We start from the raw sequence: 25,299 nt of genomic DNA, 5'->3' as shown, positions 1-25,299 counted from the left end.
TCTGAATCCTAGCCTCCTTGGCTCTCAGTGGAGTGTCTCTTTTCGGCCTTTGTACTCCCCTGACAATGGGAGGTAAAAATAGCCCAGGGGCTGTGCTGGTAGAGATAAAAGGGAATTTGCCTTTTGTGTCCTGTGGTCAGGCTGGGGGGGCTGTGACACGTGGAGATTGCTGACATAGTTCTCCTCCGAGCTGACCTTGACGGCGGCAATAAAAGGGGTAGCCCAGCTCTCAGCCCTCACCGAGGTGCTGAGGTGGGTGATCAGGGCTGGGGTTGGAGCTGAGGGGAGGGCAGGTGGGCCGGTGGGTGAGAGTGCCTGTGGGTTGGTATGAATCTCTCTGTATCTGTGGGAGAGGATGCTGTGGTGTTTCAGAGTGTATGTGTATGTGTTGGGGGCTCACCAGGGAGGCTGAGGTGAGGAGCCCAGGGAATCACCTAGTATAAGGCCTTGTGGGTTGTGAATTATGCCCCAGTTTGGGGCCCCTGGTCCCTCAGTTCCTCCGTCACTGCCATCTTCCAGTGCCTGCTGCTGTGGACCGCCTTGAACCTCCAAGACTTTTAGTCCCTCATCCTCCACCTCTCAGTGCCACCACCATGATGGATGTGAGTGAACTTGGGGAGTCCGCCCGCTACCTCCGCCAGGGCTACCAGGAGATGATGAAGGTTCACACCGTCCCATGGGATGGTAAGTGAAGGCAGAGAGGGCACAGCCACAGAGAAGCCTGTGGACTCAGACCAGGAGTGGGCAGGGGTGGCACTGAGCTCAGGGCTGAAGGAGCACACACTCTGGCCTGACAGCTTTAGCTCTGGACCTTTACCTCAGTCTGAGGTCCTGAGGCTAAGTTCTGTGTACATCACTGTGTTTGTGAGCAAGCCTCGTTTTGCCCCTCTGTGAAATGGGACAGTATTACCTGCCTTCCGCAGCTGCAGTCTGTGGCTAGAGCCTGAGGCCTCTGAAGTGAGAGTGTCTGGTATGCATGCAGGCTGCCTCTGTGTGTCCATAAGGCCTGTGCTGGAGTTATTTTTAGTGCTTTCCATAGAGCTAAACCCTCTGTTTATTAGGGACTGGAATAAAGACTACTATTTATGACCTGGTTTGCTCATAGGACAATAATAACAATAGGCAATGTGTATCCAGTGCTTATTGTGCACCAGGCCCAGAGCAGATGACCTTCCATGCATGATCTCAACAACATAGGGAGGTGGGGACCAGGGCCAGGGCCAGCTTCATGGGTGTGCTATCTCTGCAGTTGTAAAGAGCACTGCCCTCAGAAGGGCCTCATGCTTGATTTAACACTCTATTACCATCTTGGTATTTTTAATAAGGGGGTCTGTATTTTAACGCTGGAGCCTGCACGTTATATAGTTGGTCTTGGCTAAGATACGTGGCTAGTAAGTGGCAGGACAGGGAACAGAACCCAGCGGTCTGTAGCCTGAATCCGTGCCTTTACCACCATGATACATGGGCACCCTGAAGCTCTGGGGCCAGCTGGCCAGGCACAAAGGGGCACAAGACAGTTAGGAGACCTGGGTTTAAGTCTTCAGCAAAATGGAGGATGCAGAATCCCGCTGAGAATTGTGTGCCTGATGTTGAGGGCTGTTCCATGTGGGGCCTCTGGAGATGCCCACAACATTTTGCCTTTGTGGGAACAGGCCCAGAGAGAATGAGGGATTTTCCTGAGGTCACAGGGCAAATATGGCAGAAACAGGAATCTGAACTGAAGTGTGTCATCCAGGGCGTGAGGGACTGTTATGTCAGTCAAGTAATCCTCTGAGATCTCTAGGGATCCACCCAACTCTGCCCTTCCAGGAGCCTGGGTCTGAAAGATCTTCTCTGGGTATTCCTGCGTCCTGACAGGGCCCCGGGAGGGGCACAGCTCTGTGGATATGACTTGGGAACCCCAGCTGGAACGCCCCCACCCCCCTGCCCCTGGGTGCTTCCCAGCTGCTCTCAAAGCCCCAATGCTCTCCCCCCAACCCAGGGAAGAAGCGGGTCTGGATACCTGATGAACAGGATGCCTATGTGGAGGCTGAGGTCAAGTCGGAGGCTACTGGGGGCAGAGTCAACGTGGAGACCAAAGATCAGAAGGTTTGGCTGCCCCTTTCCCAGGGTTACCTCCCCTGCTCCCCAGATCCAGCTCCCGTCCAGCACGCTCTGTATTAAAGGGAATCTGGGCGCATACAAGGGTGGGAGGTTGGTTCCTGCCCGCCAGCCACTCCACCATACGGCCTCCCTGGCAGGTACTGATGGTGCGCGAAGCCGAGCTGCAGCCCATGAACCCACCCCGCTTTGACTTGCTGGAGGACATGGCAATGATGACGCACCTCAACGAGGCGACGGTGCTGCACAACCTGCGCCAACGTTATGCTCGCTGGATGATCTATGTGAGCCATGGGTCAGGGAGGGGCCATGGGTGGGGCCAGGCTGGGTGTGCTTGGGGCAGCGTCATAGCAGTAGGGGCAGGGCTCGAGGTAGAGCCACGGTGCTGTGGGGCCAGAGCCATGGGCAAGGGGCGGGGCCGTGTGCAGTGAGGGGCGGGGTGATGTCCTGGGCTGTGGAGGCGGGGCCACGGGCTGGGGCTGGGCTAGAGGTGGGGCGGGAGGTTCGGTTCTGGGATTGTAGGGGCGGAGCTTCAGCAGCGGGGACGCTGAGCTGGAGATATGGGCTGTGGGAAAGAATAAGGGCTGGGGTGAGGCTAGGACAACCATAGAGGGTTTGGCATGGCACATTAAGTGGCTCCTTGGGGAATATTACAAGGGTCATGGTTTTGTGAGGGCTGCAATGGAAACTTGGCCTCCAACAACCCACCTCCACACTCTCTCCTCAGACTTACTCGGGCCTGTTCTGTGTCACCATCAACCCTTACAAGTGGCTCCCAGTCTACACACCCTCTGTGGTCGCTGCTTACAAGGGAAAGCGCCGCTCTGAGGCCCCACCTCACATATACGGGGTGGCGGATAACGCTTACAATGATATGCTGCGCAGTAAGGGCCGCGTGGACTCCTCTTCCTCTCTCCACCCAAGACCCTACCCCAACTCCAGGGGATCCTCTGTAAAGGACGCCCATCCCTCCACTTGCGTTGTCCTCCTTTTGATACTGCCAGACACTCTAGCACAGCCATTCTGTCTCTCCAAGTGGGAGCTGGCCTACAGTTTGGAGGGTCCCATCTGGTCCTTCCCATTTCTGGCCCTCGGTGGTGGAAGGGCTGCCCCGGTGCCAGGAATACCCAAGGTGTTCCGCCTGGGGCTGGTCCCTCACCTTAGCTAATTTCTCTATCTCCTTCCCTTTCCTCCAGACCGAGAAAACCAGTCCATGCTGATCACGTAAGTGTGGGGCTCTGGGAATGGGGTGGGAAATGCTGGCCATCTGGCAGAAAGGGAGTGGAACTAAAATCATTTCCCAGGGTTGATTCTAAAGTGCTTGGGGCAGGACTTTTACCACCTGGAGCCAGTGTCCCAGCTGAAGCTAAATTAGAGCATATTCTCTGCCCCCATTCTGGACAGCCACGTTATTGATGATGGACAGGGAAGGGACACCAAGTACCAGAGTGATCTGGTCCCCCTTCTCCCCAATGCCTGGAATCTTCTCCTACCTTGATCTTTTGGGAGTTCTGATTGTGGCTCAAGAAGGGTAGGAAGATTCCACTCCCTTTCCTCTTTCTTACCATCTCTATCTCTGAATCTTGTTTCTGATCCTTCATTTGGCCCCATGGGAAAGTGGTAGAATTCTTAACATGCTAAGCTCATGTCTAGCCAAGGCACTATGGACATTGTTTGTGTGTAATGTGTGTGTATGTTCAGCTGGTGGTTAAGAGCAAGGCCTTTGAAACCAGAAGGACCTGGGTTCAGGTTCTGTGATCACTTCCTGCTGCTGTTGCCCTTGGGCCTCTGAGTCTCATCAGTAAAAGCAGAACAATCCTACCTACCTACCATGCAGAGCTATAAGGAGTCAGCAAGTTAATGTATGTGCCTGGCAAACAGCAGGGACAGTCACATAACTTCTCTGAGCCCCATCCTTATCCATAAAATGGGGGTGATAATGGTGCCTGCCTTACAAGGTTTCTAAAGGCTTAAATAAGCCAATACAGGTAAAGCACTTGGCCCAATGCCTGGCATTAAGTTAGTGCTCAGTAAACAATGGCATCATGTGTGTTCTCGTCTCACAAGGGTAGTCTACACTGGCTGGCTTTGTAAACAACTCACCACCTCTGAGGGCTAATCCATCTGGGAGGGGGGTGTTTGAGTTGGGGGTCCTAACTTTGCAGCTGGGTTGGGAGAGGGCAGAGGGGCCCTGTTTGAGGGGTGGGGCATTGGGAACTGGGAAGAATTAGAGTGGCCAGATTGGCATTGGTGACTCATGTTTGTGTCGTCCAAGCGGAGAGTCTGGGGCCGGTAAGACGGTTAACACCAAGCGGGTCATTCAGTACTTTGCCATCGTCGCTGCCCTGGGAGACGGGCCCGGCAAGAAGGCCGTAAGACTCGCCCATTTGGGCGTTCCTCCCCACTGCTTCTCACTGTTTTTCTTTCTCTTTGTTTTTTTTTTTTCTTCTTTTCTTTTCTTTTTTTTTTTTTTTCCTTTTCTTCTTTTTTTTCTTTTTAAGTTGATTCCCCAGAGCCTCCAGCCCTACCTGAGCCTCCCACCCTGGTGGGGGACTCTGGCCTGAGCAAGGCTTGACCAGAGAGGCTGTGGCCATCTCTGCCACGCTGTGTGACCCAGTTCCGGGCCTGTCTCAATGTTCCCAATTGTAACACAGAAGGGTGGGACCACATCACTATTCCTAAAGTTTTAATGTAATTTTCTCTCTCAACATGGCCTTCATATTTTGAAGGAGTTTACCAAGTAGGCCACTTTTACTAAGAAGTGATTGTTTTCTTGGTTTTTATGTACCAAAGACAGTTACCTGCTGTCAGTCAAACAAACAGGTATATGTGGAGTTTAGCCAGAGTGAAGGGCACTTGACATTCCCAACAGCCAGGCGAGGGGGCAGTTTTGCACCCTGTGACTGCTGATGGTTTTTGAAAATTTCTGAAACAATGAGGGACCAGGGTTTTGTTTTGTTTTTGGTTTTGAGGTACAACATTCATTCCTAGCCTCTGGGCCAGTTGTTCAGAGCTCTCCCCCTCCCCCAATCCACCCCAAATCTGGCTGCCTTTTCTTTCCAGAAGCCTAAGGCCTCCTCCCACACAGCCCCCAATCCTGGTCCTGTTGAGCCTTGCTTTATTCTGGGGCATTTTTCTTTTTCTTTTCTTTTTTCCACTTTAAGTTTTCTTTTGTCTTTTTGCCTTTTCCTTTTTTGCCAATTTGATTTTCTTGGTTTTTGATTTTTATTTCAGTTTTGGTTTTTTTTGTGGTGTTGTTTTGTTTTTGCTGTTGACTTTTTGGTACCCTTGCCTCCTTCCCCTTCCCATCCATTTTCCAGACCCCTAAAGTGTCTGTGAGGATGCTGCAGAAAGTTGGGGCTTGGTCCAATAACAGGAATGGAGCATAGGGAGAGGCAAGAGCTGGCACAGTGGGGGCAGGGAGGCCCTGGGCAGAAAGGAGCCCTGCATTGTGTATTCCGTAGGTAGGTATCAGGCAAGGGAGGTGGAGAGGAAGGCTGGCCCACAGGGGCCGCGGGTGCTGCAACTAAAAAGCCTTATCAATCCCTCTTCCTTCAGCCCCACTTTGACTACACCTGTCAGAGACAGCCCTGTTCAGAAGCCCTGGACATGAGTGTGTGGAGTAGAGCTCAGGGGGAGGGAGTCCTGCCATTTCCCTCCTGCCTCCATTCCCCCCAGAATATTTCTGGGAGCATTTTTTAAAGTCTTGGGCTCCCTGGAGGTGAATGAATAACCAAACGGCCCTGGTAGCGAGGCACCTGTCACTCTAGAATCCACTCCTTCCTTTTCCTCCTTTTCTTCCCAGGCTGCTGGGATCCAGGGTAGGGAAGAGAAGGAAAGGGAAACGGAGGGAAGACAAGGATGAGGCTGGGAGAGGAAATGGGGTGGGAGGTCCTCTCAATTCAATCAGTCCCTCTAGGTGAGACATATGTGTGGCTTCGGGTGTCGTGGGAGGCAGATACCTGGGCTCAGTGCCGGCTCTGTCCCCCACTCTCTGTGTGGCCTTGAGCAGATCACTTCCCTGCTCTGAGTCTTAGTTTCCTCCTTTGCAAAGCAGGGTAATATGCACCTGGCACGGCCATTTTGAATAATAGTCAGTGGAGAATTGTACAATGAAGACATACCTAGTCATACTACAAAGAAGTGTGGAGACGGGCAATGGCAGAGGGAGGTGAGGGTAAGAAGGTTCAGGTGAAAGAGATCTCTTCCGCCCGTAGAGCCTCCTTCTTAGAGGAGGGGACATGTGAGTGGACGCTGAAGAGGAGGAGATTTTAGTCAGGAACCTCTAGGGCGTGGGGTAGGGGTCACTTCTTGGAGTGTAGGAAATGAAGGGATGTGGAAGAGGCCAGAGATGAAGCTGGGGGAGGGGAACGGTTGCAAACAGGAGACCTCCTGAAGCAGCCACCTGCCTCAAGACCCTGACGAGGGCCATGTCTGCTCCTACTTTCTAGCATTTCTCCTGGTAACAGTCCTGGGAGGGTGAGGCATGGAACGTGGGTTGGGGGGCTACACATCTGGGTGACTAATGTTCACTGTCCTGCTAACTGCTGCCACCCCTGGCCTGGTAAGACCTCACACCTTCTAACTTTGTCTTCCTTCTCCCCCCAGCAATTTCTGGCCACAAAGACCGGGGTAAGTATGGGGCCAGTATAAGTGGGGCATGCAACAATTATGAGGTCCTGGGGATACCCCCCCACTTCCCCTTCCCAACCAGAGGTTGTCGGGATGGGCTGATATCCAGGACCATGGCTGCTCTGGTGTCCCAGTCAGTTAGCAACCCTCACCCCACCAGGGCACTCTCGAGGATCAAATCATCGAGGCTAACCCTGCCATGGAGGCTTTTGGCAACGCCAAGACCTTGCGGAATGACAACTCCTCCCGCTTTGTGAGTGGCCACAGTGGGACAGGTGGGTGGTGGGAGCGGGATCAGCAGCAGGGGAGACACAGGTGGTGGGAAACTTCAGCAGACAGGGCAGCTCTGGCTGGGCCCCCTGACGGAGGCTGCTCCTCTCCCCACAGGGCAAGTTCATCCGAATTCACTTTGGTCCCTCTGGGAAGCTGGCATCTTCGGATATTGACAGCTGTGAGTCTGGGAAAGGGTGGCGGAGGGCGGGGACGAGGACAGAGGCCAAGGCCTGACTCTTTTCGCTGGGACTGAGTCTCCATCATCAAGTCCTTGGGGCTCCCACCTGTTCTAGGCACTTCCTTCCGTCCTCTGGCCACTGCCCAGCTCAGGCCACCTCACCCCTCACCTAGAACGTTCTACGAGCCTCCATGTGTTCTCCCTGCCTCCATTTCCTCTGCTTGATCTTCCAGCCAGAATGACCCTTTCATGGATATGAATCTGACTACATCGTGTTCCTGCTTAGAAACCTTTTCTAGATCCTGTCACTTTAAGATAGAGACCCAAATTCTTATTTGGCTAGTCAGGCTCTTTGTGCGTGGGCCCTTACCACAGCCCAGTCTTTTCTCTGGCCATGACAGGGCAGGCCTGTGCCCCCTGCCCCAGCCTCATCTGTACACATTGAGTCCCCCTCCTTCCTGGAAGCCCCTCCCAGCACCTCTCTGGGGTTGTTGCCCATCCTGCCTCATCCAGCCTGGCTGCACAGACACCAGGTGCCCAGGCCACATGCACACAGGGGCCTCCACACTGGCCACTCCCCCCCTTGGGGTGCATGGCCAGGTCCTGATGGATAAGCACAGGCATGTGGTGGCGGGGGCAGGGAACATGGTAATTCAGGCCCCGACCAACCATGACCACGTGCAGACACATGGAGGCTCTGCTCACACACACACTCAGCACTGCTCTGGAGGAAAGGCTTGTGGTCGTGCATGAAGGAATGAAAGCATAGAATAAAGAATGGACAAATGAATACCTCCACACACAGACACCCACATTTACACACACACACACACACACACACACGGTTACACATGGATGTACTGGTGGATACACACACATTCCCACACTGACGTGCACAGATGGAGAGACACCCTTCAGTACACGTTGGCATGTGTGCAGACTGTGCCTCTACACACTCCCTACCCCCTCAGCCCTATTGGGGGTGCCTGCTCTGGGGAGCTGCAGGGGACAGTAGGCCAGTGCCTCCCTTTCTCCCAGATCTCCTGGAGAAGTCACGGGTGATCTTCCAGTTGCCTGGAGAGCGTGGCTACCACATCTACTACCAGATCCTCTCGGGGAAGAAGCCAGAGCTGCAGGGTGAGGGCAGGGATGGATGGTGGGGGTCAGAGTACACAGGGCTGGGTGGGAGTGGGGCTGCCTGGCCCCTTCCTGGCCCCCATCAGACCAGGCCCTGGGATGTTTGTTCCCTCACTGTTCTGGGGTCTGTGACATCCCATCTTTCCTCTGAGCCCCTCTGTTCCCCCCACTCCTTCCTGACACTTCTGGTTATTGCTGAGCCCTCTCCTCGTGCTAGGGCACAGGCCCCTTAGTGCCACTACCCTTGCAAAATTGTCCCTCCTGCTGGCCTGAGACTAGAGAGGCCCCACCCAGCACCAAGAGAGGACCAATGGCTCTGTCTAGACCCAGCCCCCCTCTCTTGCAAGCCCCTCAAGGCAGAGTCTATTCCTCCCTGTGCTCCAGCACCCAGCACAGAGTCTGGGCCAGAGGGGTGGCCATGAGCAATGGTGGAAGGAAGGGTGAGACATAGGGACTGGGGCTCATTCCTCAGAAAACCATAAAGAAAGAGAAGCCATGGACATGGGGATGGGGTGGGAAAGAGGCTGCAGTGAAGTCCTGGAAGGGCCCCCAGGACCTGCTGCACCAGGATGGGGGTAGGAAGATAGCTGGGTGACACCGCCGGACCCGCCTTCTCTGCCCCGTGTTCCCTAGACATGCTGCTTCTGTCGATGAACCCCTATGACTACCACTTCTGCAGCCAGGGCGTCATCACCGTGGACAACATGGATGACGGCGAGGAGCTCATGGCCACGGACGTACGTCTAGTGGGAGCCGAGCGGGGCGCCTGTGGTGTGGGGCCGCGTGAGGCCGGGTGGAGACCAGGGCGCAGCCTCAGTGCACTTGGCTTGGCGGGACCCTGGCGGAGCACAGACATCTCTGACCCTGATGTCTCCTGCTGCCCCCACCCCCCCACGCAGCATGCCATGGACATCCTGGGCTTCAGTGTGGACGAGAAGTGCGCCTGCTATAAGATTGTGGGTGCCCTCCTGCACTTCGGCAACATGAAGTTCAAACAGAAGCAGCGGGAGGAGCAGGCTGAAGCCGATGGCACCGAGAGTGAGGGGCCCTGACCTTGATCCCAACGTCCTCTCCTTGACTATTACCCGAACCCTTGGCCATCGCTTTTGATCTCAGGCTTACCTGGCCCTTATTGTAACTCCTGACTTCTCAACTCCAGACCGTCCCCTTCCTGAGCTGTACAGTTTGCTGCCCCTGAACTTGTTGGCCCCTTCCAGCCCCTCTCTCTTAGCGCCAGCCTGAGGCCAGTTGAGCCCCCAGGTACTCAAATTCTTGGCCCCCTTTCCTCATCCCCCCCATGTGCCCTGCCAGATGCTGACAAGGCTGCCTACCTGATGGGGGTCAACAGTGGGGACCTCCTCAAAGGTCTTCTGCACCCCCGAGTGCGTGTGGGTAATGAATACGTGACCAAGGGCCAGAGTGTGGAACAGGTGAGCAGCCTGCAGGCCGGGGCCCATCTGGGGGCAGTGGGGCAGTGCCCTCCTTGCCAGGTCCCAGCCCAGCCTCCCCACACCTCCAGGTGGTGTTTGCCGTGGGGGCTCTGGCCAAGGCCACCTATGACCGGCTGTTCCGCTGGCTGGTATCTCGAATCAACCAGACGCTGGACACAAAGCTGCCCCGTCAGTTCTTCATTGGGGTCCTGGACATCGCCGGTTTTGAGATCTTCGAGGTGAGAGCAGTCCACACCACCAGACTCTGTTCTGTCCAGGCTGGAGGACCATGGGTTGGAACCCTGGGCATCTGCGTGGGGGCGGGGTGGCCTCATGCACATCCCTGGCCCTCCATGGGCCTCCCTGTCCCCATCCACAAGGAGGCCTGCTGAGCCCGGCACCTCCCTCTGCAGTTTAATAGCTTCGAACAGCTGTGTATCAACTTCACCAACGAGAAGCTGCAGCAGTTCTTCAACCAGCACATGTTTGTGCTGGAGCAGGAGGAGTACAAGCGGGAAGGCATCGACTGGGTCTTCATCGACTTCGGCCTGGACCTGCAGCCCTGTATCGACCTCATTGAGAAGGTGAAGCCTGGGGCAAGCTCACTGCCATGCGGAGAGGGTGTGGGTACCGTGAGTGAGCAGGAATGCATGTGTGCTTGTATGTGAGCCAGCACGTGCAAGTGTGCACGTAAGTGTGTGTGCGCTGGAGTGAGCTTGTGCATGCATGTGGCTGTGACCATGTCCCGACGTGTGTATGAATGGGAACGTGTCCATGCATGTGATAGGTGTGCTGGAGACTGGGCGTGAAAGCATGTTGGTGAGTGTGTGTGAGCAGTGTGAGTGTGCCTGCCAGCACTGCAGACAACAGCCCCTCACGGGTGGACACAGTTTTGCAGTTCACACGGCTCTCCCTCTTGCAGCCACAATTTCCCTGGACCCTCAGAACTGCCCTGAGAGCAAGGCACAGTACCATGTGCTTGTTTATTTGTTCGTTGGATTGTGAAACATTACATATGCCTCCCCATTGTACAAAGAATGGAAGAAAGAAAAATCAAAAGAAAATGTGAAAAATCAGAAGTAAAGGGGAAAAAAATGTTTCTTCCAATCCCTACACAACCAGAATCTTGGTGCTTTGGTTAGTTTCCTCCAAGTCCTGTATCCTGAGCATCCGTTTTCTCTTACAGACTCATTTCTCCTCTTCTTCTCTGAAAATGTATTTTAAACATTGAACATTGTTGAAGGCACACAAGTGCATGCAGCAGATGATTTTCAGACAATGCATTTCTGTACTCTCCTCTAGTTTGCCATTTAGGTGATCCACAGTTTTTTTGCTCTTAAAGGACCACAAAGTATTCATTGCCTCGTTTTGCAGGTTAGGAAACTGAGGCTTAGAGAGACCTACGGGCCCCACTGCTAGTAAGTGAGGAAGCCAAAATTTGAACTCAGCTGCTGTTTTTGAATTTACTATATGCAAATGTGTGTGTGAGATCACGGAGCTGGGGGTGAGTGGGTACAGAGGTGCCAGTTGAGTTTGTACACTTCTCATAAGTCAGAGGACATCTCAGAGCTGCGAATTGTGCAGAAGGGCCAAGCCACAAACTTCTTTCTTAGAAGACAGGGCTCCTGGGTCCGAGTCTGGTCTCTGTCAGAGCAGGTGGCTAAGGTGGGGGCATCTGGGAATACTCCCAGAAGGAGGGGCTTCGGGAGGATGGGCTGGCTTGATGGAGGCCCTGCAAGCCTGTTCCCTATCCCCAGCCGCTGGGCATCCTGTCCATCCTGGAGGAGGAGTGCATGTTCCCCAAGGCCTCAGACGCCAGCTTCCGGGCCAAGCTCTATGATAACCACGCGGGGAAGTCAGCCAGTTTCCAGCAGCCACGGCCTGACAAGAAGCGCAAATACCAAGCCCATTTTGAGGTCGTCCACTATGCTGGTGTGGTAGGTGCCTGTTGGAACCCCACCTCTTGCCCACACTCCTCCCTGCTCCGGGTTCCCCCACCTTGCCTCAGCGCCTGTCTGGTCTCTCCAGGTGCCGTACAGCATTGTGGGCTGGCTGGAGAAAAACAAGGATCCCCTGAATGAGACAGTGGTCCCCATCTTCCAAAAGTCGCAGAACAAGCTCTTAGCTACCCTCTACGAGAACTATGCAGGCTCCTGCTCCAGTAAGTACTGAGGGATAAGATTGTCATTCTGTGGGGGACTCACAGAGTGATGTCCCCTGGAGTGACTGGTCCCCATGCCTCTCCTAGCCGAGCCCCCCAAGTCTGGGGTGAAAGAGAAGCGTAAAAAGGCAGCATCGTTCCAGACGGTGTCCCAGCTGCACAAGGTGAGGCCCAGTCAGGGCCCGACGCAGGCCTCCCCCTGCAGCCTCCTGCCCCATCCTCGCTCGCAGCTCTGTCCCCTGCACCCTGGGCGGGCGGCCGTTAAGACTTGCAGTGATGTTTAACTCCTCTCCACGTGAACATCACAGCAAGTCTGTGCTGCTTCCCGTCCCCACACTGCCTCGGCAGGGTTTTGGGGGATGGGGTGGGAGCCACAGGGGCCTGTGGGAGGGATGGGCGGGTTTGGGTGGGGGGTTGAAAACCTTGGTGATGGTGATGGGGCCCTGTCAAGCGAAGAGGGCAGAGGGTCATGAACAGAATGGAAGGACAGACGTGTGGAGGCTGCATAGGTGCCTGGCCCCCAGTCCTTCATGGGTTGATCCACTGTGGTTTCCAATTCTGCTTCTCTGCCCTGTGTGCCTTCTCCCCTCTCCCCGCCCCCAGGAAAACCTCAACAAGCTGATGACTAACCTGCGGGCCACACAGCCCCACTTTGTCCGTTGCATTGTCCCCAACGAGAATAAGACCCCAGGTAGTCACCCTGGGGCTAGGTTGGTGGGGTGGGGGGACATTGAAGGGAGGGGCCATGGCAGACTAGAAGCTGGGTGTTCCCCTCCAGAGCCTACACAGTCCTCACCGTGTCTGAACTGTTGGTCGTTCTTCCGGGGTATGAAGTGTGTCCAGGATCTCTAACCTTTCCCTCTAACTCCCACCACATCCAGGGGTCATGGATGCTTTCTTGGTGCTACACCAGCTGCGCTGCAATGGGGTTCTGGAGGGAATCCGGATTTGCCGCCAAGGATTCCCCAACAGACTGCTCTATGCCGACTTCCGGCAGCGGTGGGTGTCTTCCTGCCCCAGGCCTGGCTCCTCCCCAGTGCCCCCTCCACAGCCACCTTCCCCCTTGCCATCCACACGGTGGAGGCAGCAGCCTGAGGGGGTCGGAAGGGCACACATTTTAGAGCCAAATAGTTCCAGTCCCTGAGGAGGATGCAGGGGGGCTGGGCAGGCTCCCCGAGTGGGGGAGATGCTGGTGGCTGAGACGGGGTGGGATTGGGGGAGAAATGAACAGACTTGGGGTGAATATTGGAGGTGCAGCCAGCAGGCCTTGCTGAGGAATTGGATACAGAATAAGAAAGAGACAAGGGTGACTCCCAGGTGTTTGGCCTGAGCAACTGGGGAGTTGGTGGTCGATTTCCTGAGATACCAAAACAGGGTGCTTAGATTTGGGGGAGGCTGGGGGTCATAGTGGATTGAGCTCTACTTTGAACATGTCAAATGTGAAGTATCTCCAGCAGATACCCTAGAAGGCAAGTCGAGGGGCCGACTGGATTTATTAGTGTGGAGCTTGGGGGCAGGCAGAGCTGACTGTAGATTTTGAAACTGAACGAGGACTAGAATTCCCATAATGCCTGGCACCTCATGAGTGCTCAGTGGTAATACTATCAGCTCCCTCCCCTGCCCTTTACCGCCAAAGTTCCCTCCCCTTCTAGAAGTAACTGTGGTCATCCACACTGACCGTTCTACGTGTGTGTCTATACAAATACTGTACACATGGGCGTGCATGTGCACATACACACACACACTGTTATGTGAGTTTGTTTTTTCATGTAACAATATGTCTTGGAGATTGTTTCTTATCAACAGACATAAGTCAGCATCATTTATTTATTTTTTAATTAAGAGCAGTTTTAGATTCACAGCAAAACTGAGGGGAAGGTACAGAGATTTCCTATATACCTCCTCCCCACACATGCATGGCCTCCCCCATTATCAACACCCCCCCCACCAGAGGGGGACATTGGTTACCACTGGTGGTCCTACACTGACACATCATTACCATCCAAAGTCCATAGGTTACACAAGGGTTCCCTCTTGGTGACAGATGTTCTGTGGCCTTGGATGAATGTGTAACGGCATGTAGCACCATACGTTCTATGGCTGTGAAACATCCCGTAGCAGTGAACCCTGCTTTCTTTATCAGTCCCCTAGTGAGGGGCCCTTTTGTGTTTCTAGGGTTTTGCCACAGCCAACCTGATTTGTGCACGGCCCTGCACACACATGCAAGTGTGTCCATTTTAGAAACAGATGCGCCAGAACCCTTGCTCTTGTTGGTTCGATAGAACTCTGTCCCGACTGTTTCTTCAGTTTGTGATATGCTGTATCATATCACCTTCTTTATATTTTTGGCCTTCTTAAAGAAATTATGAAAAGTGCTGCATGCCTCTTGTAAGAACTGCAGCCTCTTGAAGAACTTTCCTACTGGATGCATTTAAACACAATCCAAGGTTTATTAGCAGAATGTGCCCTATCTCCCCCCCTCCCACCAGTGTCGTGATGCCTCCCCGGGGAGCCTCTGCTCCAGCCTGGGAGGGGCCCAGGAGTATGTCCCCCGTGACTCCCACCAGCCTCCTCGGACCCAAGCCGCTCCTCACCAGCCCTCCCTGCTCACCCAGGTACCGCATCCTGAACCCAGGTGCCATCCCGGACGACACCTTCATGGACAGCAGGAAGGCCACGGAGAAGCTGCTGGACTCGCTGGACATTGACCATACACAGTACCAGTTTGGCCACACCAAGGTCAGGGCGCACAGGAGTTAGAGCTGACCCCAGGTGTGGGTGGTCACACTGGACAGGGGACGTGCTGGTGGTGGAGGTTACACCTGCTGCTCCCGCCCCCCCAGGTGTTCTTCAAGGCTGGGTTGCTGGGCGTCCTGGAGGAGCTTCGTGATCAGCGTCTGGCCAAGGTGTTGACGCTGCTACAGGCGCGGGGCCGGGGCCGCCTCATGCGCCTTGAGTACCAGCGCCTGCTTGGGGGCAGGTGGGTGTGGGCAGGCTTGGGGGCAGGACACAGGGTGGCTCCCAGAACCACCAGGCTCTGTGAACCCTGTCATGCTATCCTGTGGGTCAGATTCTGGCTGTTTGGGGGTGTCTCGGAAGGGGCAAGGTTCTCTTTTATGCCCCTCAACCCCCAACTTCCATTTCCTCACCTCAAAAGTTGGTAAGAGCACCTGTCTCCACTCCAGGCCATCCCAGAGGGTGGCCCAGAGGGCTAATAAGGCATCTAGTATTTTCCAAGACTCTTCCCAGGCCCCAGGCAAAACACTTCTTTTGCATTATCTGGGTTAAAGGAAGGACAGTCCTAAGAGGTCGGTGCTGTGATTACCTCTGTCCAGCAGACCTCGTGTCTGAATCAGCGTGATCCCAAAACAGCTGGCTAGTGGTGGGGGAGCCGGGAGGCTGGGATGTGAGCCCAGGCTCTGTGGCTTTACTACTCCTGGTATCTTTAGGACCCTGGCCAGAGCCACCAAGACATTCAAGGCTTGTGAGTTCCCAACCTGGAGGCAGACCCGTGTGACCAGGGGGGCCTCTCCCTCAATCTCCCCTGTAGAGCAGAAGCATTAGGACTTACTTGAAAGGTCTGTTGGGAAGACTAAATGAGATCACACACTAAAGAGCTTGGTGCAATGCCTAGCCGGGGGAGGTGAACGGCAGAGAACATCAGGGAATATCAGAGCTGTTACCGTGAAGGGGACAACACAACCTGCTGGCCACCACTTCCTCCCGCTCCCCAGGGATGCCCTGTTCACCATCCAGTGGAATATCCGGGCCTTCAATGCTGTCAAGAATTGGTCGTGGATGAAGCTCTTTTTCAAGATGAAGCCACTGCTGCGTTCGGCGCAGGCTGAGGAGGAGCTGGCAGCCCTACGGGCAGAGCTGCGGGGACTGCGTGGGGCCCTGGCCACTGCAGAGGCCAAGCGCCAGGAGCTGGAGGAGACGCACGTCAGTGTCACCCAGGAGAAGAACGACCTGGCTCTGCAGCTGCAGGCAGTGAGTGGGGGACGGAAGGGGTTTCCCTGGTACCCCTGGCACCCCCAGTGAACCCCAGGCTGCTGTGAGGAAATACCACCACCAGACGCCTGGCCAGGGTGGACCTGGTGTGCCCAGGCCTTCCCTGCGTCTCTTCTTACTCCAGAGGTGCCACGAGAGGGGGCTGTGGGCTCGTGTCCATGCTCAGCCTCCTACATCCCCAGCCTCCCCAGCCATGGGCTCAGTCTGTCCATGTGTCCTAATGCTCCAGCCCTGCCACCTTGGTTTCTCACTAAAACTGCAGTGGAACCCATCTCCCCAGCTCTCCCCTCTTTACTGTCCTTGAAATAGACCTGTACTCCCTTCTCTGGTTAAGGGCCATGGGAACCCAGGTGGCAGGTAACAGTAATAACCAGAGGGCAAGGATCAGGGGTCTGGAATCTCCCCAAGCCCACAGAGCCGTTCTTGCATTCAGCAAATATGTTGAGTGTCAGCTGCGTACCAGGCGAGCTCTGGGGACACATTGGTGGGAACACGAGATGGGCCTGTGGTCGCAAAACTCCCAGCTAGTGCAGGAGACCGTCAGGCAGCCAGGTCACCCAGGAACCAGAGAGGCAGGAGAGAAGCCCTGAGCCCCTCCACGGCCGTGCAGGGCTTGGAATGCCCGCTGCTCCCCACACACCCCCTCAGAAGGCCTCAGCCCAGCGCTGTCTCCTAGAGCCCTTGTTTGGTCCTCTCTCTGGGTTGTCCCCAGCCTGTCTAACATTCCCCTCTTGATGGTGCCACTTCTGTCCCTGCCCATCCCCCCACCCAAGCCCTCATCCCGCCCGAGCCCCTTCAGGGCCAAGAGCAGGTCACAGGCTTTCCTTGGTCCCCCAGAGCCCAGCTCAGCACTGGGATCAAACCTTTGCCTGGACAAATGAACTTTCTTCTCCAGGGCCCAGCCTGGTGTCCCTCAGCTGGTTTGCCTGGTCCTGCCTCAACTCTGCCCCTTCTGTGTCCCCGGCAGGAGCAGGACAACTTAGCAGACGCGGAGGAGCGCTGCCACTTGCTAATCAAGTCCAAGGTGCAGCTTGAGGCGAAGGTGAAGGAGCTGAGCGAGCGGCTGGAGGAGGAGGAGGAGGTGAATGCCGACCTGGCCGCCCGCCGGCGCAAGCTGGAGGACGAGTGCACGGAGCTCAAGAAGGACATCGATGACCTGGAGCTGACGCTGGCCAAGGCCGAGAGGGAGAAGCAAGCCACTGAGAACAAGGTGGGGCTGGGTGGGCTCTGGGGCCTGGCAGCTGCAGGCCCACCTCCTGGCTCTGCCAGGCCCGTTACGTCGCCTTGGGCACGTCACTTCCTCTCTGTGCCTGAATTTCCTCATCTGCCAAATGGGGCTAAGAGTAGCACTTACCTCCTAAGGGTGGGTGAGGAGTCAGTGTGTAACTAGCCCTCGCTAGCGCTCCCCACCAGGCCTAACGTGCAGTAGGTGCTCAGCGAATGCGAATGGTGGCCACTCAGGTGGACGACAAACGCCTTGAGGGCAGGTCCCCCGTCTCCCAGCTCTAGCTCCCAGGCGCCTTCACATGCCTTCTATCCTGGAACCCTTCCGACAAACCCATGTGGTTCCCAGAACTGGGAATCCTGACTTCATTGTACGGGAGGGGAAACTGAGGCTCGGGGGTAAGCTGCTTATTCAGGTTCCACCAGGTGCTCACTGAGGAAGCCAGGATTCAGAAACAGCCATCTTGGACACCTGCTGAAACCACACAGAGCTGGCATTTACGATCTCTCAGTCTGGGCTGGGCACTGTGCGAAGGGCATTGTGAGCATTTGCTCATTAATCCCTCAGTACGCCTTGGGGAGGATGGCACTGCCATCCTCTAGGGATGAAGAGACGAGGGTCAGAGGGAAGTGACTTGCAGAGGTGCCCTCGCTAGAAGAGGCAGTTGCTGTGACCTGGCATGGGGGCTGCTCAGTGTGGGAGGGACATCCCCAGGGTGACCATGGCCTTGGCACAGGTAAAGAACCTGACGGAAGAGATGGCAGCACTGGACGAGTCAGTGGCCCGGCTGACCAAGGAGAAGAAGGCGCTGCAGGAGGCCCACCAGCAGGCCCTGGGCGACCTACAGGCCGAGGAGGACCGCGTGAGCGCGTTAGCCAAGGCCAAGCTCCGGCTGGAGCAGCAGGTGGAGGACGTGAGTCAGGGCCGCAGCAGAGGGCTGTGCAGTGGTACCGGGGAAGCTGGGACGGTGACCGGCTGGGCCCAGGGGCTGAGCACGTCTGCCCCATCCCGCTCCATAGCTGGAGTGCTCCCTGGAGCAGGAGAAGAAGCTGCGCATGGACACAGAGCGGGCCAAGCGCAAGCTTGAGGGTGACCTGAAGCTGACGCAGGAGTCGGTGACAGACGCTGCCGAGGACAAACAGCAGCTGGAGGAGAAGCTCAAAAAGTAGGTGTGGGGTGGGCAGCAGACCCCACCCCGGCCGGTAGAGGCCTCCGGAGCCTGCACCTGTTTCTCACACCCTCTGGACTCTAGTCCCACATGACTACAGAGGATGAACATGGAGGGTTGAGAGATGTGGGTCACTAGGGTGCCGGGGGAAGTGTCCTGCCCTTCCTGGACCTAGGGCCCCAGCCAGGCTCTGGGGCCAGGGCTTTAGAGGGAACGCAGGGGTGAGGTCATGGGGCTACTCTGGGTACAGAGTGCCTCCGGCAGGGTGTGTGTGTGGCGGGGAGGGTGCCGGGGGACCCCAGGCAGGTTGATGGAAGTTAGAACCAGGGCAGGCTCATGCCCCTCTGTGATCTCCAGGAAGGACTCAGAGTTGAGTCAGCTGAACCTGCGGGTGGAGGATGAGCAGCTCCTCGGGGCCCAGCTGCAGAAGAAGATCAAGGAGCTGCAGGTGTGTGGGGGATGGGGGCGGGCAGGAACTTGGGTCAGAGGCCCACAGAGGTGACAGCTGCCGCCCGCTGTCCCCAGGCTCGGGCAGAGGAGCTAGAAGAGGAGCTGGAGGCAGAGCGCGCGGCCCGGGCGCGCGTGGAGAAGCAGCGGGCGGAGGCGGCCCGGGAGCTGGAGGAGCTGAGCGAGCGGCTGGAGGAGGCCGGCGGTGCGTCCGCGGGGCAGCGCGAAGGGAGCCGCAAGCGCGAGGCAGAGCTGGGGCGACTGCGGCGGGAACTAGAGGAGGCGGCACTGCGGCACGAGGCCACCGTCGCCGCCCTGCGGCGCAAGCAGGCGGACAGCACAGCTGAGCTGGGCGAGCAGGTGGACAGTCTGCAGCGGGTGCGGCAGAAGCTGGAAAAGGAAAAGAGCGAGCTCCGCATGGAGGTGGATGACCTGGGCGCCAGCGTGGAGACTCTGGCCCGTGGCAAGGTGTCTGCCTCCTTTCTGACCCTGACTGGCCTTCAGCATCCTCTCCTGACCCCTAGCTAATCCCACAGCCATCCTAACTCTAAACCAATTCTGCCTTCAACGGCTGACGCCTGACCAACCCATGCCAACACCACGTTACTAGTCCTGACCATGTACCGGATCCTGAGCCCTGACCCGTTCACCTGGCATTCATCCCCAACCCCACACGAGTCCTCACCTCCAACCTGGACTCCAGGTCATTTCTGACCCAGCATCCAATTCCAGCCTCTCAGGCCTTGACCTGTGAACTCTGAACTAATAGCTGTCCTGTTTCTGTCCTGAATCCCAGCACCCAGCCTGACCCCTGACCTTTGTATCAACTCATCCTGACAGCTGGCCTCTGACCACTGTCCTCAGCTGACTTCAGACTCTAGTATCCTAACCTCACCTTGACCCACTGGCCTTTGGACTAGTTCAGCCCTTTTCTGATGACACTGAATTGGGGCTCTGCTCTCCCTTTGATTTCTGGGCCCACGTCTAGCCTTCTACCCTGTTTCCCCGAAAATAAGACCTTGCCAGAGAATCAGCTCTAATGCATCTTTTGGAGCAAAAATTAATATAAGATCCGGTTTTATTTTACTATAAGAAACGGCCTTTATAATATATAATATACATAATATAATACCAGATCTTATGTTAATTTTTGCTCCAAAAGATGCATTAGAGCTGATGGTCCGGCTAGGTCTTATTTTTGGGGAAACATGGTAGTTCCCCATCCCAGGTCCCAGTCTGATTGGCAGCTGTCGCTCCTGCCCTCTGATTTATAAACTTGTCCTGACCCCTGACCCTGGATCCCAGGCCAGTGCAGAGAAGCTGTGCCGGACCTATGAGGATCAGCTAAGTGAGGCCAAGCTGAAGGTGGAGGAGCTGCAGCGGCAGCTTGCAGACGCGAGCACCCAGCGTGGGCGGCTGCAAACCGAGAATGGTGAGGCCAGGGGCTCAGCTGGGTGCCCCTGGGGCCTCATTGCTGCCCCTCACCTGCCTGACATGCTGGCTCACCCCTTGGCCTGCAGGGGAGCTGAGCCGCCTGCTCGAGGAGAAGGAATCTCTGATTAGCCAACTGAGCCGTGGGAAGGCCTCAACCACCCAGAGCCTGGAGGAACTTCGGAGGCAGCTGGAGGAGGAGAGCAAGGTGGGCTGACCATTGGCTGCCACAGGGCGGGCAGTGTGGGCGCCAGGGCCACTGGCCCGGCCCAATGCTGATGTCACTGGGGTCCCCACAGGCCAAGAGTGCGCTGGCCCACGCCGTGCAGGCTCTGCGGCACGACTGCGACCTCCTGCGGGAGCAGCACGAGGAGGAGGCCGAGGCCCAGGCCGAGCTGCAGCGGCTGCTGTCCAAGGCCAATGCTGAGGTGGCCCAGTGGAGGAGCAAGTACGAGGCAGATGCCATCCAGAGGACTGAGGAGCTGGAGGAGGCTAAGTGAGTGCCTTGCCGGCCAGGCCATCACCTCGCAAGGGCGACGCCTGCGCCTCTGAGCGCTGTTGGGGCGAGGGGACATGTGGGGGGCCGTTCTTCTGTCAGCCTCCCTCTGCCACACAATCCATACCCTGTCTGCTCCCGTGGCCTAGAAAGAAACTGGCACTTCGGCTGCAGGAGGCAGAGGAAGGAGTAGAGGCCGCACATGCCAAGTGCTCATCGCTGGAGAAGGCCAAGCTACGGCTGCAGACAGAGTCGGAGGACGTGACCCTGGAGCTGGAGCGGGCGACCTCAGCAGCTGCCGCGCTGGACAAGAAGCAGCGGCACCTGGAGCGGGCACTGGAGGAGCGGCGGCGCCAGGAGGAGGAGATGCAGCGGGAGCTGGAGGCGGCACAGAGGGAGGCCCGCAGCCTGGGCACGGAGCTCTTCCGGCTGCAGCACAGCCACGAGGAGGCTCTGGAGGGCCTGGAGACACTCAGGCGGGAGAACAAGAACCTCCAGGGTACGGCCCATCCCAGGCGGGGTCCGAAGCCTCACTGGGCCTTTGGGAGCGCCGTGGAGTCACACAGGGTGCCCTGATGGGCTCACCCTGGAATTAGGGTGAATGAAATGACCTGGGTTGGAGCTTGAGCCATGGGAGTGGCTCCTCAGTCCCCTGTCCACTTTGTAGAGGAGATCAGTGACCTCACAGACCATGTCAGCCTCAGCGGGAAGAGCCTCCAGGAGCTGGAGAAAGCCAAGAAGGCTCTGGAAGGGGAGAAGAGCGAACTCCAGGCCGCATTGGAAGAGGCTGAGGTCAGGGGCTGGCCACAGGGGTGGGGTGGACACTGACTCGCTCCCCTAGCCCCCCATCACCTCCCTTAAGACACCACAGGCCACACTGCCTGTTCTGCACCCCAGGGGGCCCTGGAACTGGAGGAGACCAAGACTCTGCGGATCCAGCTGGAGCTATCCCAGATCAAGGCTGAAGTGGACCGGAAGCTGGCAGAGAAAGACGAAGAGTGCACCAACCTGAGGTTTGGGGCTGGGGCCATCCCTACGCACTACCACCCAAGGGTCTACCGTCCTCCCTGGGACTAACAGCCCCTCCCGTCCCAGCCACCTGAGGAGGAGGAGAAAGGATGGAAGGAAACAAGGTTTGCTGAGCCTCCACTATGGGCACAGCCTGGCACCGACACTAGTTTGCCGCTCCCACTCGACTTTCTCTGCTCGGGATTATTGTCCAGTGTGGAGGTGAACCTTGGAGGTTACAGCACTGGCTCAAGGGGACACAGTAGGGGTGGATCCAGAGTTCAGCCCATGCCTGTTTGCTCCAGACCCTCACTCTTGTCTATGAACTTACTCCAATGGGCGACAGGCAGTCACAAGGGGCTTGAAACCAGGAAGGGATGGGTTTGCGTCTCCAGCATTCCTTGGGTGTTCATAAGAACAGATGGGGTGCCTGTGCCCACCTGCTTTTCAAAGGCCAAGACCCCCAGCTCCTTCAGTCTCCCTCCCACAGGCGCAACCACCAGCGGGCAGTGGAGTCCCTGCAGGCCTCCCTGGATGCAGAGACACGGGCCCGCAACGAGGCCCTGAGGCTCAAGAAGAAGATGGAGGGTGACCTCAATGACCTGGAGCTGCAGCTGGGCCATGCAACCCGCCAGGCCACGGAGGCGCAGGCAGCCACGAGGCTACTGCAGGCCCAACTCAAGGAGGAGCAGGCGGGGCGGGATGAGGAGCAGCGGCTGGTGGCAGAGCTCCGGGAACAGGCCCAGGCCCTGGAGCGGCGGGCTACACTGCTGGCCGGGGAGCTGGAAGAGCTGCGGGCCACCCTGGAGCAGGGAGAGCGCAGCCGGCGGCTGGCGGAACAAGAGCTGCTGGAGGCCACCGAGCGCCTCAACCTCCTGCACTCACAGGTGGGGACAGGGATTCCCAGGTGTGTGTGGCGTGGGCACCTGCTGTCTGACTCTGAGGCTCTGCCTCCCCCCAGAACACAGGTCTGCTGAACCAGAAAAAGAAGCTAGAGGTGGATTTGGCCCAGCTGAGCGGAGAGGTGGAGGAGGCTGCCCAGGAGAGGCGGGAAGCTGAGGAGAAGGCCAAAAAGGCCATCACCGATGTGAGGCTGGGCCATGGCAGGCTGGGAAGTGAGCCCAAAGGGACTTCCACTGGGGCTGGTCACCTCCTGACCATGCCACCTCCTTCCCCACAGGCAGCCATGATGGCCGAGGAGCTGAAGAAGGAGCAAGACACGAGTGCACACCTGGAACGGATGAAGAAAACACTGGAGCAGACAGTGCGGGAGCTCCAGGCACGGCTTGAAGAGGCTGAACAAGCTGCCCTGCGGGGTGGAAAGAAGCAGGTGCAGAAGCTGGAGACCAAGGTGTGTGCAGCCCTCCCTGTCCCTTCCCCTGCACGGTGGGCAGCCTGAGGGCAGGGTCGGGCAGCAGGCCCATCTCCTGGCCGCTTGCAGGTGCGGGAGCTGGAGGCTGAGCTGGACGCTGAACAGAAGAAACATGCCGAGGCCCTCAAGGGGGTGCGGAAACATGAGCGCCGGGTCAAGGAACTCGCATACCAGGTGGGTGACAGGTCCACCTGAAGGGGCGGCCTGGGAGGTGGTCTGCTCGGGGCCAGACCTGAGTCCCCTCTGCGTGCACAGGCCGAGGAGGACAGGAAGACCCTGGCTCGCATGCAGGACCTGGTGGACAAGCTGCAGAGCAAGGTCAAGAGCTACAAACGGCAGTACGAGGAGGCGGTGAGTGCACCAGGTCCGGGCCTCAGGGTCCAATGCTTGGCAGGACGCCTGTGGGACCCCAACTTCAGTGCTGCCCCAGGCTCTGGGGCCCGGGGAGACACCAGCAGTAGTGTGTCCCACTCCATCCCTGGGCCATGGCTTCCCTGTTGTTGGCTTTGTGCAGGGGCAGTGAGCCTGCTGTCCCAATGGGAAGAGTTTCTTACAGCTCTGATGGCAAGAGATGAGACCCAGCTGTCTCTGAAGGGACCCAGGTGCTTCCCCCTTCGGGGCCACGTCTGGCACACGGGCAGCCCCTCCTTCCTGCTTTGGGTACTGGTGGGAGCTGAGGACCAGGAGAAGCCAGCCCCCTTCTGGGGATGGGGTGGGGACCAGACTGACCATCTCAGTTACCAAGGGGTGACCGGCCTGCTTGTGCCCCCAGGAACAGCAGGCCAGCACGAACCTGGCCAAGTACCGCAAGGCCCAGCACGAGCTGGATGACGCAGAGGAAAGGGCAGACATGGCAGAAACCCAGGCCAACAAGCTGCGGGCACGGACCCGGGATGCCCTGGGCCCCAAGGTAAGGAAAGGGCGGCCTGGGGCACCACCCTGCCCTCTGCATGGGGCAGTGGGTACAGCTCACTCAGCCCCCCTTCTTCCTCAGCACAAGGAGTGATGCCTGCTGTGTGCCCCTCACCTCACCTGCTGAACCTGAGTAAACAGCCACGTCTGCAGCGCCAGCCGGCTTCCTTCTCATTCTTTGGGGCTCGGGTGGGGAGGGGAGCACATGGTCCCACGGACAAATGTCAGGTCCACATCAGTCATTTAAAATAAAGTTCTTTAATAGTCTCCACTTAATTGGTTTATTTGTTGTTAATAAATTGGCAACACAAGGGGGGGCCAAGGGTGTGGTCCCAGGCAGGCTCCTGTGTGGAGGCTCAGGCAGGAGACACTGCCCTGGGGCAGGGACGGGGCACAGCCAGCCCGTGCCCCAAGGGATGGAAGGAAAAGGTCTCCACTTATGGGGGAACCCCCTGGGATAAACACAGCGGCCAATGAGCAAACAGAACCAGAGGAGCTAAAGGAAAATGAAGGAGGGACAGGTGGGCAGGCTTGGGGGAGGGCAGCATTCTCTCGTATCCCCCACCCCTGCCCAGGGCTCAGAAGCCTTTGCCTGGGTCCAAAGGCTAGGACAAGCGTGGCTCACAGATTGGGGGAGGGTGCACATATCCACCTCCCCGCCCCAGGACTGACAGCCAAGAGACTGGGCAGGAGCTCAGACAGAGCTACTGTTAAAAGTCCCCTTACCTCTGGGTGGGCCAAGGCCCCAAGCTTCTGAAGGAACGGGGGGCTAGTGCCCCTGTCTTCATCATGGGGATCTTGAGGGAACTGAGGTTCCCCAATGATGGATGCTGGGGTTCTCAGACCCAGGGGCCAAGGACTTCTAGACACTCCCTCCCACCAAGCCTGTACCTGAAGACCTGGGGCAGGCAGAGAGCAGCAGGAAGGCAGGGGTGGGGACAGGGCAGGGCGTGCGGCACGTGCACCCACGCTCACTCGCACTGGTCCTGGCCCAGCAGCCTCCCGAGGCCTGGCCCAAGGTCACTCCTCGGTGAAGTCCCTGTCTATGTCCATGTAGGGCTCCTCGATGTAGCTGACAAGGGCAGAGGGTGACTGGCGGTCCGGGTTTAACAGGATGGACACGGTCTCTTTCCAGTATGAGAAGCTGATGCAGGAGCTCTGGGCAAAGAGAGAGGGGCTGGGGGGGCGCCTGGAGGACCAGGTTGAGCCCGGCACCCCGCAGGGAGGGCCTTGGTAAGGGGACGAAGAGCTGCCAGGCGGGCACATGGCCCGAACGCCCCTGAGGGGCCCTGGGTCTGCGTGCCCGCAGCCCACCCAC

General features: G+C 57.3%; 2 protein-coding genes across 3 annotated transcripts in view; one reads left to right on the top strand and one right to left on the bottom strand.

The window, feature by feature from the left end:
• The first annotated feature begins 573 nt into the window (after nucleotides 1–573).
• MYH7B (myosin heavy chain 7B) lies at nucleotides 574–24,252 on the top strand. 2 transcript variants are annotated; one of them, XM_019733484.2, is made up of 41 exons: nucleotides 574–684; nucleotides 1,982–2,088; nucleotides 2,241–2,384; nucleotides 2,828–2,984; nucleotides 3,297–3,324; nucleotides 4,376–4,472; nucleotides 6,709–6,732; nucleotides 6,893–6,985; nucleotides 7,120–7,183; nucleotides 8,222–8,320; nucleotides 8,954–9,057; nucleotides 9,220–9,358; nucleotides 9,632–9,750; nucleotides 9,840–9,989; nucleotides 10,164–10,334; nucleotides 11,508–11,687; nucleotides 11,779–11,911; nucleotides 11,999–12,075; nucleotides 12,515–12,602; nucleotides 12,793–12,910; nucleotides 14,527–14,650; nucleotides 14,755–14,891; nucleotides 15,646–15,901; nucleotides 16,890–17,132; nucleotides 17,884–18,060; nucleotides 18,167–18,312; nucleotides 18,673–18,763; nucleotides 18,841–19,230; nucleotides 20,068–20,194; nucleotides 20,283–20,401; nucleotides 20,493–20,689; nucleotides 20,839–21,188; nucleotides 21,357–21,481; nucleotides 21,587–21,702; nucleotides 22,188–22,584; nucleotides 22,659–22,784; nucleotides 22,878–23,048; nucleotides 23,139–23,243; nucleotides 23,325–23,420; nucleotides 23,842–23,979; nucleotides 24,064–24,252. In XM_019733484.2, the coding sequence occupies exons 1-41, from the start codon at nucleotides 594–596 to the stop codon at nucleotides 24,073–24,075; spliced, it is 5,826 nt and encodes a 1,941-aa protein (XP_019589043.1). In that variant the 5' UTR covers nucleotides 574–593; the 3' UTR covers nucleotides 24,076–24,252. The 2 variants fall into 2 exon arrangements, with proteins under 2 accessions (XP_019589043.1, XP_074174198.1); XM_074318097.1 differs by lacking the exons at nucleotides 574–684; nucleotides 1,982–2,088; nucleotides 2,241–2,384; nucleotides 4,376–4,472 and having other exon boundaries at nucleotides 2,897–2,984.
• TRPC4AP (transient receptor potential cation channel subfamily C member 4 associated protein) overlaps nucleotides 24,224–25,299 on the bottom strand; it is a 62,842-nt gene continuing 61,766 nt past the window's right edge. Inside the window, exon 19 of the mRNA XM_019733470.2 lies at nucleotides 24,224–25,139. Within this exon, the coding sequence (XP_019589029.1) occupies nucleotides 25,002–25,139 (138 nt within the window). The 3' untranslated portion in view covers nucleotides 24,224–25,001. The remainder of the gene's footprint in view (nucleotides 25,140–25,299) is intronic.

Source organism: Rhinolophus sinicus, linkage group LG13, assembly GCF_036562045.2.
Source record: "Rhinolophus sinicus isolate RSC01 linkage group LG13, ASM3656204v1, whole genome shotgun sequence".
Classification (NCBI taxonomy): Eukaryota; Metazoa; Chordata; class Mammalia; order Chiroptera; family Rhinolophidae; genus Rhinolophus; species Rhinolophus sinicus.
This window is presented reverse-complemented; position numbering and strand designations above follow the sequence as displayed.

Excerpts from the sequence above, each read along its gene's own strand:
- MYH7B (XM_019733484.2), top strand. The coding sequence starts at position 594 with ATGATGGATGTGAGTGAACTTGGGGAGTCCGCCCGCTACCTCCGCCAG. Across the intron at positions 12,603-12,792 it reads CAACGAGAATAAGACCCCAG|GGGTCATGGATGCTTTCTTG; the intron begins GTAGTCACCCTG and ends CACCACATCCAG. Across the intron at positions 21,189-21,356 it reads GGAGAACAAGAACCTCCAGG|AGGAGATCAGTGACCTCACA; the intron begins GTACGGCCCATC and ends TCCACTTTGTAG.